General features: G+C 39.5%; 1 protein-coding gene across 5 annotated transcripts in view; it reads left to right on the forward strand.

The window, feature by feature from the left end:
- PCSK5 (proprotein convertase subtilisin/kexin type 5) overlaps positions 1 to 17,060 on the forward strand; it is a 244,994-nt gene that overhangs the window by 154,886 nt on the left and 73,048 nt on the right. For all 5 annotated transcript variants that reach the window (XM_077935976.1, XM_077935978.1, XM_077935980.1 and 2 more), the window contains 8 exons: positions 5,606 to 5,742; positions 6,875 to 7,018; positions 7,356 to 7,458; positions 9,417 to 9,610; positions 11,073 to 11,157; positions 11,893 to 11,990; positions 12,412 to 12,541; positions 13,338 to 13,453. In XM_077935976.1, coding sequence (XP_077792102.1) covers positions 5,606 to 5,742; positions 6,875 to 7,018; positions 7,356 to 7,458; positions 9,417 to 9,610; positions 11,073 to 11,157; positions 11,893 to 11,990; positions 12,412 to 12,541; positions 13,338 to 13,453 — 1,007 coding nt within the window. The remainder of the gene's footprint in view (positions 1 to 5,605; positions 5,743 to 6,874; positions 7,019 to 7,355; positions 7,459 to 9,416; positions 9,611 to 11,072; positions 11,158 to 11,892; positions 11,991 to 12,411; positions 12,542 to 13,337; positions 13,454 to 17,060) is intronic.

A 17,060-nucleotide genomic window follows, 5' to 3' on the forward strand; every position in this document is an offset into this window, starting at 1 on the left:
ACAGTCGCTAGAATAAGGCTGTAATCTTTAGCGTTGGGCACAAGAGATTTTGACAAATCCTTGAGGGATGAGATCATTGCAGAATACAGAGGAAGTGAAACAAGATCAATATTGCAAGACGATGGTTGATGGAGGAATAGCTGCTAATGATGTGCTGTTAAAGTTGTCCTTCCAAAATAAGGATAATGCCAGAGTGGATGTTCCAGCCTGTCATGTCTGACCTGAGTGTTTCGCACATGATACTATCATAAATCTTAGTTCCATTGTTGATCTTGTCTGTCTTTCTTGAGTTCTGGTGCTGATCAAGAGCGTCTATCTGGATATTTTATGAACTCTGATTTTTATGAGGTTGTTTTCTGGGGTAAGTGGACAAGTGGCCCAAGAATCCTTTAGCATAATCGGTTGGGCTTGAGTCAATGAAATGATGAAAAAGGCTTGTCTATTAATTTTAATGGTCTGGCTAGGGCTGTTGTCGCTTTAGAATTAATACTGCATAATGTGAGGACTTTTTCAGCTAAGTCTCCAGAGCTGTTAGCTAGTGCTCTCACATGACCAGGTCATGGGTGAACTTTTGTCCTTCAAACTTCAGTGGCACGCTGTGCGAGCCCAAAATTCTGCACCCCTGCCTCTCGTGTTCCATTCTGTTCAATTCACTACATCATAGTTGCAACACCCTTTGGCTTCCCCTAGACTCTGCGCCCAGTGAAGCACAACCCGTTGCACTGGCCTAAATCCACCTCTGAGCAGCTGACACTTTCCACATGTGCAAGTTGCTGAGTCTCCCAACTTGGTGCAAGTCTCCCAAGTTCTGACAATTCCTTCCTCTCTCTGTTGCATGTCCCATATTGATCTGGAGAGTCTCTCAACTGGAGAGCCAGTGTGGTGTAGTGGTTAAGAGCGGTAGTATTGTAATCTGGGGAACCGGGTTCGCTTCCCCGCTCCTCCACCTGCAGCTGCTGGGTGACCTTGGGCCAGTCACACTTCTCTGAAGTCTCTCAGCCCCACTCACCTCACAGAGTGTTTATTGTGGGGGAGGAAGGGAAAGGGGAATGTTAGCCGCTTTGAAACATTTTAGGGTAGTGATAAAGCAGGATATCAAATCCAAAATCTTCTTCAGCTGTTAGGATCAGCTCTAAACAGTGCACAGACATGCATGGGGAGGAGGGGACAGGACAGCCACATTATGCATGCAACATGCTGCATGAAAAGTTTTGGATTGGAGCCTCAGTTAGCATCCTTGCTTACAGCACCATCACTACTAGCAGAATGTCAGATTTTGGTATAGCTGTTACATTTGGCCTAATCTGCTGGCTCTGCGAGCCTTAAAGTACATTTTGTTTGGCTCTGTCCAAGTCTAGATAATACAGAAAATAGAGAAATAAAAAGAAAGGTACATAAATTTCAGCCTGCATCAAGTACATAAATTCAAATTGAAAACAATACATGGATAAGTATTGGTGGGAAAGAATTATGCTCATGACTTCTAAGTCAACTTAGAAGTGTTAAACTTTGCCCTATGTTTCTCAGGGGTAATTGGCAGGTTTTATTTTAAGGTTATGCTAAGTAATATTGGAAAGGTAGGTCATCAGTGTCTCCCCCACCCCCATGCTTTCCTTTGAAGGACTGCAATACCTCAAGGACCCCTCTCCCCATATAAACTGACCCAGACCCTGTGATTATCATCTGAGGTTCTTCTTTGTGTCTCCACGCCATCAGAAGTCCAGAGAGTGGCCACACAAGAATGGGCCTTTTCTGCAGTGGCTCCCCTTTGTGGAATGTTCTCCTCCGGGAGGTTCATCTGGCGCCTTCATTATACATCTTTAGGCACCAACGAAAACATTCCTCTTCAACCAGGCCTTGGGCTGATTAATATTCTACGGCCTTTAAAATGTTTTTTGGAGGATTTGTTTTGTTTTGTTTTTGTTCTATTTATTTGTGCTTTTATCTTGTATTTTTATCTTGTTAACTGCTCTCAGATCTTCGGATGAAGGGCTGTATATAAATTTAATTTGTTGTTGTTGTTGTTGTTGTTGTTGTTTTTGTTGTTGTTTCTGGTATGCTCTTTTAAAAATGTCTAAAAGGATGCAAAAATAATGTTTACAATGTTATTTTCTTTCTAAGTAACTGAAAATAAACGTGGTGGTCTGTTGCTGCCATTGAAAATGTGCATCATCATTGTTCTGTAGAAAAGAGCTTGTTTGAATACAAAAATGCAAGAAGGATAGGATAAGCAATGCTTGAAAACATTGTTGCATGTTGTTAACTTCAAGAATGCCTTGGCAGCAGATATCCCCGCTCCTCGGTCAGTGCTGTGTTGCTACTGACTCAGACACTTTTTTCAGACACAGTGAACCTTGGATACACATGATTAATAGCAGCAATTCACATGTTTTTACTGAAGTCAGAAAAATCATTGATTCATCATTAATCTTGTGGGTTTGATTTGGAAGCGATTATTGAGATTGCTTGAACTGCAAAGATGTATTTAACACTTGAACTCTTAAAACATAAACAAATCTTCATTGTGCATTTTATTAGACAGTTAAGCTATTATATCAGACAGTGTTAGGGTTTTGTCTATGAATACTTCAATTTTTAATGGCGGTTACTCATTTTAAAAAACACCTTAAGGTAGTGAGAATGATAGTGTTTGCTTTTAGGTATGGGTTGGATTCTGTTGTCATTTGTTGGAGTCTTTGCATTGTTTCTAAAAGTTATGACAGTTAACACCTACCTTTTCACGTGGTTAGACTGGATATTCAAGGGACAGAACAGAAGAAAATAAGAGGAAAACGCAAGCTTAGAAAGGGACAGGGATCACATACTTTCAGTGCGACTCATAGAATCATAAATTTGGAAGGCACCTTTAAGACCATCTGGCCCAAGCCCCTGCTCAGTGGGGGAATTTCAGAGCAAGAACGTCTCCTTGAGGAGCTGTTGTGGAGGTGGCCCATCCCCATCCCTGGGCAATTGGTTCCATCGTCCACGTGTTACCAAGATGTCTCTCCTGATGTTAAACCAAAATCTACCTTCCTATAGCTTAACCTCAATAGATCTAGTGCTGCCCTAAACTATGGTTTATTTAGTGCAGTATTGTGAGAAAATAACTTTCAGCAGCTAGCAGCCCCAGTTGCAAGAAATGGAACATGCCATCTTCAGAGGCGATATACTTCTGAGAATCCGATCCTGTGGGCAGACAGGAGGGTGGGAGGGCCCCCACACCCTGCTTCTGAGTTTCCTCAGAATATCTTGCCAGCCCCTGCTGGAGTCCAGGGAACTTTAGATTGATCCAGCATGGCAGATACCCTGACCATCCACTGAATTACTGAAAGCTCTTGATCAAACTGTGAAAGCAAACAAGGAAAATGCCCTGTTCTCCCCTTCAGCCTGTTGTTTTTTTATGAGATGCTTGCTTTCCACTGTTCCATTCTATTTTTTTTTCAGCGAAAAATATAATTCTAAAAAGTACTCTACCCATTTTTAATGCTGTATAGCCTACGCCCCAACTTCTCTGTCTGAACTGGATGTTGACGAAACCTCCAAAAGGCCCTGAGTGTTTCTGTTGATATAATTGAGAGAAACAAGTGCTGTTCCAATGTATTAGCATCATTCCAGCCAGGCAGGCAGTGAATAAAAAAATAAATAGATTCTATGGCTCTGGGGAAATAAGTATTGCTGAAGACTAGGAAACAACAGCACCAGTAAGGAGATGTGGGGAAAACATTTACTTTTGTTTCTTTCAAACTGCAAAACAGTATGAAAAAGACTCATTTTTTTAAAGAAGAATAGCAATTTTGCAATGTTCCAGGGCCCTATATTTTTATTGTATGTAAGGCAAAATGCAAAATACCGTTAATCAGGGGAATTGACACAGGTTTGTGGTGCAAATTTGCATAAAAATTGCATATGTAGTTTCTGAGCAAATTAAGATAGTGTGTGCTCAGGACTCACTAGTACTGTACAGTCGTACCTTGGTTGTCAAACGGAATCCATTCTGGAAGTCCATTCGACTTCCGAAAACATTTGACAACCAAGGCATGGCTTCTGATTGGCTGCAGGAGCTTCCTGCACTCAATCGGTAGCCACGGAAGCCGCGTCAGATGTTTAGCTTCCAAAGAATGTTTGCAAAGCGGAACACTCACTTCCGGGTTTGCGGCATTCAGGAGCCAAAACATTCGAGTCGCAAGGCGTTCAGGATCCAAGGTACGACTGTACTTCGCAGCATACCAATCAACCTTGTAAGAAATGTAACAAAAGCTTCGTGTTGAAAGAATTTTTTTTATTTTTATTTTTAAGGAGCAGGGGCCTGAGATGTGGGGCCAGCAGAAAAGTTATTGGGCTTGGGCCTTTAATAAAGAAGAAGGCATTCAAATTCAATATTGAGATTACTGTTGGTTTCCCTAATTTCATTGTTCAAGTTTTATAATACTCAAGGATTATAAAAAAAAGAAATCAATTGTCAGCAGCCCAAAGGTCTCAGGTTTCAGCAGTCCAAAGTTTTCAGTGTTACAAAATAAAGAGATTTGAGCAGTTTATATAATATTTCCCAAAAAAGTGGTGAAGGAAAGTGTGACAGACACACCCACACTGAAGATGGGTAACCTGACTGCTATTATAGGTGTGTTATTTGATAAATATTTTCCTGTATTCCCACAACAGAGGTTTTTTATTAACTGTGGTAGCGTTTACTGTATGTAGAGGGGAACTTGTGACCAATTAATTCTCAACCAGCGAATCTAAATAAGGATGAGGCACTTTTAGAACAAAACAAGAACTTTATTTCCTCGCAGAAATCCCCACTTATGCATCTCCTGTAACAGAACCCCAGTATAAGTGGCTTCCACGGGGGAGCCCCAAAAAGAATGAGGTTTGTCAAGGGAGCCGTGGACTCAACAAGGTTGAAAACCACTGTTCTATGCTATTTAATATTTATATGAAACTCTTGGGAGCTGGCATGTGAAAATTGGGTGCATGGTGTCATCAGTGTACTGATGACATGCAACTCTATCTCTCCATTCCATCAGAATTAGGAGAGGCTGAGAAGGTGTTGGACTCGATGGGAGGCCAAAAAATGAAGCTGAATCCTGTTGAGATGGAGGTGCTTTTGGTGGGTAGTTCCCATGTCTGGAAATTAGGTGTACAACCTATTCTGGGAAGGGTTGCATCTGAATTTCAAGCTGCCACTGGAGTGCTTATGTCCTGCTTAAGCTGGACCACCAGCTATAGCTGTTCCTGGTCCAGGATAGGCTGGTCTCAGTTGTCCACGCTCTGGCAGCCTCCCACTTTCATGTCGTGTCATTCCTCCCAGGCTCTTTTTGTAGCATCCTATAGAATCATAGAGTTGGAAGGGACACCAAGGGTTTTCTAGTCCAACCCCCTGCAATGAGGGAATAACCCTGCATCCATTTCTCCTGGAAGTTGGAGACAGGAACTCCAATGTACATTTTAACTGGATCCATTACTGTAATTGGATTTATGGGCTTGCCTGGTTTCTTTAATAATATTACTTTATATAATATAAAACATTTGTGCAAAAGTATGTTCCTATTTGTTCTTGTATTTGTATTTTTATGTTAGTTTATATTATTATTGGCTTCTTTAAAAGGTTATTTGACCATTCCATGGAAGGGTTTAAAAGCTGGGAGTTTATGACAACTCATTGCTGGGGTGAAAAAGCAGCTGGTGACTGGATTTTGGAAATTTATGATACCCCGTCACAGCTAAGAAACGTCAAGACTCCAGGTACAAATCTTATAATTTTGTTAGTGATGTGCATTTAGGTTCCAGTGATAGAAAAGTCTCGTAGTAGTAGTATATTTATCAGTCACTTTAAAAAAAACAAACTCAAAGCTACTTACAAACACTAGAAAGAGATATAATTTTTTTAAAAAATAATTGCACTTCCATGTTCCTGTTTCATTTGAGGTGACTTCAAAATCATTTTTCTGGTACATTTCATTTTAATGCATGTTTATAAGTTTTGGCAGCTGAGACACTGGGAGGATAGTAGGAGTAGTAGAATGAAAATAGATGTGTATCCTATGCGGGGGGTTATGTTCTGCGGATCACGGCAAATCATGTATAGTCAAGACACACTGGGTTTAATGGTGGGCAAGATTACCAAAGTCTTTTTTTCCCAGAGGCCTGTCCCCTTTCCACCCTATATATATGTATGTGTGTGTGTATATGTGTGTATATATATATATATATATATATATATATATATATATATATATATATAGTGTGTAAATACAGATATATATAGATTCGCCAAACATGTAAAGCTTGAATGTGTACAAGTTAAATGTGTGTAAATTGTGGGCTTACTGTATTCTCACTTTGGAAAATAATGACAATTTCCCCCTGCCATTTCCTTCCTGGGTTGCATGCCACTCAGCCCTGCTAGAGGTTCAGCTATCCTCCCAATCCCCTGGAATTTCATGGACTCTCTAAATCTTCTCCAGAGGGTTCTCCAACCCTCTGGAGCAGGTTTAAGAGTGTGGGATACTGCAGGAGGGGGGATAGTAGGAAATTGCTTGCCTATGTGGCACTGGAAAACAACTGGGACGTACATGGAAGAAGACTAAAGAATCTCACTTAACATTGCTTAATGGACATTTTAAGGCCTATGTTATTGTGGTGCCAAGTAATTTCTTTCCTGCACTAATACTGATGCTGCCATTGTTGACAGGTTTGTTCAGGTGGGGAAAGGAGTGATTTTATTTTTTGTATTGGTGTTATTAGTATTAATTATAACTATTAAAATGTGTGTTACATTTTTTTCTGTTTATAGCTCAGACTATGATACAAATATAGAAAATAAATTTAGAAAAAGTATTTTCCATATCTCATGTTTTTCATATGCCTCACCTAGGTAAATTGAAAGAATGGTCCTTAGTACTTTATGGTACTTCTGTTCAGCCTTATTCCCCAAGAAATGATTTCCCAAAAGCCGAACGAGTACGCTCAAGTCCAATAGAAGACCCTACAGAAGATTATGGGGCAGATGACTATGCAGGTAATATGAAGCAGAATGTTTCAGATGTGTCTGCCTCAAATATGCCCACCAATATACTAGTGTAAAAGATTAGCAGTCCCTTTTTCACTTGCTTTTAATTAATGCTATTAATGTCATGTCCTGGTTCAAGAAACCTTGGATAGTGACTCTGGCTAAAGATCAGTCACAGTCTGGTTCAGAAATCCAAAATTCCCCACAATACGTATTTCCAGTTTTGATTTATTTTATTATTATTTACTTCCAAAGCAAATACATAAGACCAAATAGTTTCTAACAACTCCTTTGAAGTAAAGACAAATGGTGATTTGCTTTCTCCCTCCCGCTGCTTTCGCCAAAGGTCCATGCAATGCAGAGTGCAGCAAAGTGGGATGTGGTGGCCCAGGACCAGACCACTGCAATGACTGTCTGCACTACTACTACAAATCTAAGAACAACACGCGGTAAGACAGTATGTTGCCCCACAAAATTATTAGATTATACTGAATATCTTTAACTTACTTGACAAACCAGTTTGAATCTTAGCAAAATTCTTATTCAAGATACTTTTACATTTTCAGCATCAGTAGGCTTCCGAGACTAACTATATGTTACATGAATGTGTGCACATTAAAGCACATATTAAAAGTGATTCAGGGTATTTTAAAAAAACAAAACCTGCAGCTTTAGGATGTGAAATTTGGAGTAAAGAAGTAGGGGGAGGTGATATATTCTTTCCTCACTTGCTATTACTTTTCTCCAAAGAAGATACAACACATCACATGGCTGGGATGGGACTTAGGACCCTCATTTTATGGTAGTCCCGATCTTTCCTGGAGCAAAGTTTCCAAAGCATGTAGCTGGTAGACTTCCATTTGATGCCTTGGCCATTGACCTACAGTGTCTCCTGGGGCTCTATTCTGCTTCCTTGGGTGAAGCCGTCCAAGTTTGGGGAGTTTAGGGTCATCAGTATGCTGATGGCGTCCCACACATACATCTCCTTTCTATCTCGGTACAAGTTCTGGATCGGTGTCTGGCATCCGTTACTGTCTGTGTGAGGATGAACAAATTAAAGTTTAATCCAAACAAGACTGGAATGGCAGATCAGGGAATAAGGGTTCAACCATGCTAGGATTTGCTTACACTGCACTTGAAGGCTCAGGTTCATAGCTTGAGTTTTCTTCTAAATCTATTCATAAGTCTAGATCTCCAGATTTGGCCGTGGTTTTTGCACAGTTCACACTGGTGTGCCTACTATACCCATTCCTATAGGTGTCAGATCTGGCCTTGGTTCTATATACATGCCTTCGTTATATATAATTGGAATACTCTTTGAACAATGTTTGGAACTTTACCCAATTTAGATTTCTGGAGCCAAACTGTTAACTGGGGGAAGTTATATAGGGAGCATGTGATTCCTAAATGACTACTTCTGTTTCTGGGAACAATTCAAAGTGCTGGTTCCAACCTAAATGTACTGAGACCAGTTTATGACTTTCCTGCCGAGAGATCTCCAAGAGAGGCACTTCTCTCAATCCTGCCAATATCTGAGAATGAGGAGGGACATGAGAAAAGACCTTTCTCCATGGTTGTGCCTAAGCTGTGGAACTCCCTAGAGATGCCCACTAGGCGCCATGTCAGATGTCCTTCAGGTGACAACTTGTTCATTTTGACAAGCCTTGGGCTTTGTCTCTTTACTAGGTTTTATCTGCCCACCATGTTATTTTAGTTAAGAATCCTGGTTTACTTACAAATGTTTTATTATATTTGTATTGATATTGATGATATTGATATTACTGTCATTGGTTCTATATGCAGAAAGAGAGGATACAAACTGAAATACTTTTTAAAATGTTAAGGAAGGGGCTTGGCAATTACCGGTAATGGGCAAAAGATAAAAGCGAGTGAGGAATCTTATCTAGACACAATATTCAGGTGTTTGAGCCTTCATGTGATTAGGGTTTGGTAAGGGGAGAATGGGGACACACCTGGTAGGCCCACCCTCTCTGATGCATTGATGTCAGTCGGTCTCTTCCCTTCCACTCATTAGAGACTGAAGATCTGCAGAAGGACGCCTGCTCTACATGCCGAGGGTCCCTCTGTCATTTTTAAACCTGATCATACAAGAGCCTACAGGCCTGCTCTAGGCCATTTGCCTTCTAACAAAGTGGAGGGTAGCAGGACCGGTAATTGGGGTGTGACAGTGGAAGCAGATTCAGTGAGCCTGCCTTCCCTTATCGTGTCAGGACTAGGACAGGGCTTTGGACACAAATGAGACTGGCTTGGTTTGTGCCATCCCTGGTTGTAGTCTCTGCTTCCATAAACAAGAGGAAAGCCACTGTTCTAATCAACGCAGTTGCTTTTTTCCTGCCAAATTCATTGATAATTCTGACTCAGTCTTTTATTATCTTGTACAATGAAGAATCTGTGTTCCCAACTGTCCTCCTGGTCACTACAGCGCCGACAAGAAACGCTGTAAAAAGTGCTCACCCAACTGTGAAACATGTTTTGGAAGCCACAGTGATCAATGTAATACCTGTAAACCTGGTTACTATATCAATGAAGAGTCCAGGAATTGTGTTACCAGCTGCCCAGATGGGTTTTACCTGGATAATAGTAAGTATTTAAAAACAAAACCCTGTTATAATATTGGAAGTAATTGGAAATCTTCAAGTTGCCATTAATGCATATTAAGGCTGATGATATTTATTAAACCATTACATACTGCCTTTCCATTTCAGTTTGAACTCTCAAGGCGCATATCAGAATTCTAAAAATACCACTGAATAAACACATAAAAATAAACACATAAAAACAGATAACAGCAATAAAAAAACAACAATCATAATATAAAGGAAATCTGGCATAATACAGTCAGACATCAGGGACCACGAAGAAATTAATTTCAGTTCATATTTAAAGGTGAATTTCTAAAGCTTGCGCTTCCCGAAATAAAATGAGAACCAAAACACAGTCATCTTTCAAAATTCGTACTAATCAAAATTCTCCAACCAAACAATGTCTACAAATATGCATTTATTGAGACGAAGTTTGTATAAAAATTAGCATATTAGTGGAAATAACATACTGAACACAGTGAGACTTCGTTCTAGGTAAACATGCGTGGGATGTTCGTCTCCCTTTTTATGCCCAGGGCATCTCATTCTACAATGGCATTGCCATCCCCCGACCACATTTCTGGTTTCCCCCCATTGTTTCTCTTCTTTTTCATACTGTTTTTGTAAAACATACTGATTTTAGTTCCTCAGTCAGGGTGGTTATCTTTATGTCTGCAGCACTGATGCCAACTACTCAGAATATAGGAGCTTTTACACACACAAGAAAGTTCCCCGTGATAATGAATGTCTACAATCTACACTTTAATTCTGTACAGCATCATGTACATATTTTTAATAATAATAAAAATTATTACATGGATATGTATACAAGAAGTTTATTTCTACAAGACCCATTGGTTATGTGCTATGGAAGAACAGGAAATAAAGTCTAATGTTTTTTGTTTTTTATAAATGTAGCTTGTTAATCTTTTGGCATTACTGAAAAGGTTTACTACAACTCAATGAGGAAAAGTTTACAGAATTGACCCCATGTATTAAAATCATTTATATAATCAGATAATAGAAATTATTTGAATGTTAGTACTTCAGCAGCACAGAATATTACTGTATTGGCCTGAATATAAGCCTCACTTTTTCCCCAAATTCTCACCGTGAAAAGTAAAAGTGCAGCTTAAATTTGCAACCTTACAAAAACTGGCTTTTATGATATCGCTGCTGAAACAAACATACGGTAAAATGGAAGGGGCGTGAGTGCCTGCGGAATTTTAAGGGAACTGCCTATATTCGTGTATTGTCTTTTTTTTCTTCCCCCCCCCCCCTTGAATTTTAAAGGTGCTGCTTATATTCAGGTGTGGCTTATATTCGGGCCAATACAGTATATTTTATTCAGCTCCTATTTGTGGTATCACATTAGGAATAGCAATAAGCAAGGAGACAAAAATATATTATTGCATGTAATTGAACTGGGTTCTTTTCGTTGTGTTCCTTTTTCTTTTCAGATAAGATTGTATGCCGTAAATGCAGTGAAAACTGTAAGACATGCACTGAATTTCAAACCTGCACAGAATGCAGACATGGCCTAAGGTAAGGAAATGATAGATTGTATTGAACATGGTAGCAAGGAAAGTTAAATAATATTATTTAACCTTCACGTTACAATCTGCTGAAGTGTAATATTCATTATATGTGTAATCATGGCCAACACGGAATAAAAAAAATGAAAAGCTGAGGAAAATGAAAGCTGTGGTCCGTTTCATATACAGTGCCTGCATTTGCAGGTCAAAGTGGGCCATAAATAATGGCTTCCTGTGAATGAGCAGCATGGTAGCACATGCTCTTGACTTGATCCTGTTTCATTCTACCCTTCCTAACCAGGAGCCTTGATTCCCATAATGAGCAAACCAAAAGTTGTGGTTTGTTTCTCTCTAAACAAACTTCAGTGGTAAGCCAAAGTTTGTTCTTGTCTTTCCAATCATGGCTTGTTTGGGTTTACACATCACGTTAATGCAAGGCCTGTAATCTGTTGCTGCTGGTGCCAGGAGAGGCAGAACAAAATTCAGCAGAGTGCAGCACTAGCCTGCTACTCGTTCATGGTATAAGTGCGGGAGTGGAGAAAGACTTGCTTGCAGAAAGCCTCTGTAAGCAAGTCAGTTCACCAGACTGACCCTGTACTCATGGCGTGGTACTGAACACAAGTGTTCCTCAGAGTAGATGCATTTGTTTGAACAGTAACAATATGTTAACTATTGCCAAAAAAATCCATACAGAAGTGCCACATGCTAATCAGCATTTTCTAATTCTGCTTGTGTATCTCTGTAGTTTACAAGGATCCAGGTGTGTCATCCGCTGCGAAACAGGAAAATACTACAATGGCAGGGACTGTGAGCCATGCCACCATTCCTGTGCTTCTTGTGCAGGTACCTCTGATATCTTTTCATCAATGTTCAATCCCTTCTGCAATAAAAGGGCGGGGGGGGGGGGGCATTTTTTGTAGGCTATTAGCTACACTATAGCACTTCTTCCGGTGCTAGGACCTTTCTGTACTTATACTTGACTTCATTTTTTAAGTCTTTTTGAAATAACTTTTCATTAAGTACACAGTCCAAAATTCAATGTATTTTCAGTAGTCATTCATACTTCTATGTGCATAGTATAACAGTGGCGTAGCGTGGGGGGTGCAGAGGGGGCCGGCCGCACCGGGTTAGGGGGCGCAAATTACTTGCCTTGCCCCGGGTGCTGACAACCCACGCTACGCCACTGTAGTATAATACACATCCATTGTCTCTATGCTCTGCTGCAAATTTGTCCATATGTTACCTTGTTCTGTTGACTTCTGAGGTCCAGGAGCAGACGCCTGCATAAACTGCACCGAAGAGTATCTTATGGAGAATGGGAGGTGTGTGCTGGCCTGTAACAATGGCTACTACTTTGATCACTCGCTAGAAAATGGATACAAAACTTGCAAAAGGTAAAAAGTATTCCTCAAAAACCAAATGCATCTATTTAATATGTAAACCATAACTAAATAGAGAATATAGTTCTGGCGTATGATACTATTATTTAGTGAAGTATGACAATCAAGCAAAACCTTCAGACATAAATTTAATACTTGCTTTTCTTGTGAGTTCTTTGTGTAATTCCTCTATTTGTAAGATTTGATTATGTGCTAGAAGATAAGTTTTATGCATCACATTCATGTCCAGGGATAGGAAAAAAGAGCTGGCAGTGCTTTGGAAGAAATGGAGACTTTTTTTCTCCATAGCCAAATTAATGCTAGCTTTTCACTGAAGGAGACTTCAGCAGTCAGCACTATAGGGTGACTGTAGTAAACTACTAGACTTCAGGAAACTTACTCATCTGGCTCCAGCGCTCAGCAGTCTTATGCTATTCTCCTTTGGAGAAGAATTTCCCAACTATTTATTCCTCTTCTACCCACCCACCATTTTCCGTCTTCTATCTTTCACAATTGTTTCACAAGATAATGTATATAAAGTGTTTTGAACATCCAGAAGAGCTATATAAATGCTTATTATTTTATTCCATCCATCTGTCTTGCAATGGGCCCATGAAATTCCTTTCCACTTTTAAAGCGCCTTGGGGTTCTTTCACCTATATACACATTATTTATTTGTCATATTTGTGACATATTCCACTTTCTGTACTTAGCTTCAGCACCTCTTGATATGAAATGAAGGAATCAAACAGTTTTTAATACTGAGACAATGTGATTAACCATATATTTAACCTACTGTCTTTTCATTAAGATGTGATGCCAGCTGTTTTGGGTGCAGTGGTCCAGGAGAGAAAAACTGTACAAGTTGTCCAAATGGCTATATCTTAGAAACAGGTCTCTGCACAGTTGGTCTAGTCTGTAAAGATGGTAAGTAATTTTACCTGTTTCTGTCTTTTTCCAGATTCTTCACATCTGTTTCATATTACATAGACATAGTAGACTCAATTAATTATGGTTTTCAATTCACAAGAATAGAATGCATGTGCTACTATTTATTTTTTTTCATTTGTAACTTTGGCAGCTGTTTTTCATAACTTTTTAATGTTTTTTATGTTTTATGTTTTTCATAAATTTGGCAGCTGTTTACAAATATTTAGCAATATTATAAACTAAAAGCAGTCTGGGTGGTAGGGATATTCTGCAGCAGAGGAACTGAGCCTTGCTGGGCTCACACCAGCCAGCAAAAAAAGTGAAACCACATCACACACACTTTGTTGTTGTTTGCCTTGCCCTTCCACTGAAACAACAATTCTACAGGGTGGAAGAGGGAGAATCTGAGGCAGAAGAATCACCAAAGCTCTCCCATTGTTTCTTGGGTGCCTCCCTCATTTCCCCTTCCGGTCATTCCAATGGGATCTATTCTTACTGGCCCTGGAACTACAGGATTGTATCCTAAAGTAATAATCTATTTTTATTTATCTCTTTAAATGCCACGATTCACAAAACAAGAAGCAGAATCCATGAACAACATTCCATAAAATAGTAAATGTACATATGGGAGAGGCTGAATGTTATTTTTAATTTTTGGAGTCTTAAAGGGAGCTATATAAGGGGGTAACAAGTGGGAAATGGGGACTGCTGGGACTGATATGTTTTCTGAGAAATGCACATTTGCTCTAATTAATAAACCACACTCTGGGCATACTATTGTACAAATATTTTGTACATTTTTCTATATATTCGTCCATTAAATTATAGGTGCCCTGTGTCTATTTTTACTGCAATACAGTAGAAAAATAAGTTATGAAAATGTGATTACTGACATTTCTGAGTGTCATCATCTACATAGTGCCTGCTATCCCTTTATTATCGATTTTAATTTAAAATGTGTTTTTTACCCAAAGACTGTTTATGAGTAAACTATCATTCATTGAGTGAAATGTTTTTTCCCCAAAATACAAATGTGCTTCTCAAAACACATTTGGAGATCTTAGCTGGGATAATGCTGGACAACTATATATGTTTGGTTGTGAGGGTCCATCCAAATTCCAGTATATATTTCTGCACTAGTCTAAAAATTGAAGGACAGATTTCAGAAGACAACAAGGGCTAGAGGATAGAATTCTGCATACTATTTAAAATATTACTTTTTGCTAAATGGGTATCCTTATTCCGTCAACTCCCTGTGCTACTTTCTTCAAGGCCTCAATCCCTTGTGCAAAGATAGTGTATAAGACAAAAACAAGCCATCTGAGAAAAGCAAGCAAATTGTGCCTCCTTTCACATATTTCACACTTTTTAGACTGTGCTGTGATGCACAACCCAGAAATCTTAATCAAATGTTTACTGAAGACTAAGCTTATAGTAGTAGAAAAAGTACTGGTTCCTGTAAACTATGTCCATTCTAGTTGACTTTATCAGCATTCAAAGTAAAGTGTGTTGGAACAAAGTTGCACAATGGAGCAGCCCATTCCTGTGGATTCTGTTAAGTTCACCGCAGTTTTGCTATTCCTTTTGATTAGGGAAGAAAAGCTCCATGGGAACTCTAAAGCCGTTTGACAAACAGTGCCAGCTTACTAGATTTCCTAGATTACTAAGGAAGCCTCATCTGATTGGCATGACAGAATAACATATTTTAATGGTGGCTCGTGTGTGGATTGCCCCTTGTCTTCAGATACCCAAGCCTTTCACCCACAATCACCTGCTTCTTGTTCCCCGTTTCTGTGAACCAGCTGCTTTTGTGTCTTACCAACATCCCCTTATCCTGTACTGTGGGGCTGTAGGACACCTGCTGGCAACTTTCCCTTCTAGCTCTGATGACTCCACTCCCCTTCCCACGTGTTTTCTCCCATTTCATGATTTGTATCCAGTGACAATTTCCTCCAAACTGAAAATTTCACCTTTCCAGATTCTACCTCACATTCTGCCTTCCCCTTCCCTTAGATGCTCTTAGAGCCACTTCACACTTTACTCAAAGAGTCATCCTTTTTCTCCAGTTCCTGTGATCTTTGGGGGCAAAATGTTAAAACTATTGTTCAGCTAATTTTAATCTTTTTCGCTAGGATCAGAGTGAGTAACCTTACAATGCATCAATGCAGATACCCTATATTTGGACATAATTAGTATATTTAGACAGTCTAAATGGGTCGTTTGTGAATGATGTGAATAGAACAAACATACACCACTCTAAAAATTACTGATAAACTGAGATTTGGTCAGTGCTGTTTTTCTAGAAAAGTAGGGGCCAGAACTCATCATGAATGCTTCCCTTGTTCTCCAATGATGACAGTGGTGCCCCCCCCCCCCCGAGTTGTTCCGGCTGGGGAAAAAGCCCTGCATTGGGCTATGATATATTTTTTATGATACTCTGTCAGTGTTGTGTTTGGTTTTAAAAAGCTCTTAGTCATGTTCATGAATTTCCATATTAATGTTTCCATATTTTTATAAGCTCTTCTGGAAGAGCAGAATATAAATACTAAATATGTAAATGAAATTAGGCTTTAGCTTGTGAACCTTTTTTGTGCAAAGTATTTTGACTTAAAGTTGTGCCAGCCACCTGCAATAGACAGCTTGCAACCTCCGTAACAACACATGGAAGCATTACTGAAAGTAGGTTTCTGTTCTACATACAGTAGTACCTCGGGTTACATACGCTTCAGGTTACAGACTCCGCTAACCCAGAAATAGTGCTTCAGGTTAAGAACTTTGCTTCAGGATGAGAACAGAAATTGCACGGCGGTGGCAGTGGGAGGCTCCATTAGCTAAAGTGGTGCTTCAGGTTAAGAACAGTTTCAGGTTAAGAACGGACCTCTGGAACGAATTAAGTACTTAACCCGAGGTACCACTGTACTTCATATTGATTGCCACTAATGCTGAGCTTTAAGAAAACAAAACTCCTGTGAAGCCCTTTTATTTTTCAAGGATGGATTACTTTCAAGTATGATTTGCACTTTCTCACATTCTCTAGCTCATTTTTTGATACTTGGTCACAAGAAATTCTAAACTCTTTTCCCCACTCATACACAAGGCATACAACTGCTGAAACTAAGCAGCACTGATATACTGTAATGCTAATTTAACGGGGTGAGCATTAGAGAGATGCGCTTAATATCCTCCAATTCTGCCAAAGTTTGCAAGTGTGGAGCAAGCTTCATTGAGAGAACACCAGCTAACATTTGACAGATAGATGAGAGAATCGAGAACTTCAGCCATACTTTGATCTATGATTTACAATTTACAATAGAAATACTGTCATAGTTCCTGTTTGCTTCTTACTGTCCAGGGAGAAATCTCAACACTATATGCACTGGAGAGAGATAATAAAAAGTGAACTAAGGTGCAACACATTTGTTTTAATAATGGGATTTCCATTACAATCTGAGTGAAAACGTTCATTATTTCCAGAGACTTTATGGCCAGTACAATACAGTTCACTCATTACTTTTTACTCATATTGTGGGAGGCAGGTAAGGGGGGGGGGGGGGTGTAGACCACACCTAAGGCCCAGACCAGATTAAGATTTCTCCAGAAAGTA

The sequence above is a fragment of the Podarcis muralis genome, chromosome 11 (genome assembly GCF_964188315.1).
Source record: "Podarcis muralis chromosome 11, rPodMur119.hap1.1, whole genome shotgun sequence".
NCBI classification, from domain to species: domain Eukaryota; kingdom Metazoa; phylum Chordata; class Lepidosauria; order Squamata; family Lacertidae; genus Podarcis; species Podarcis muralis.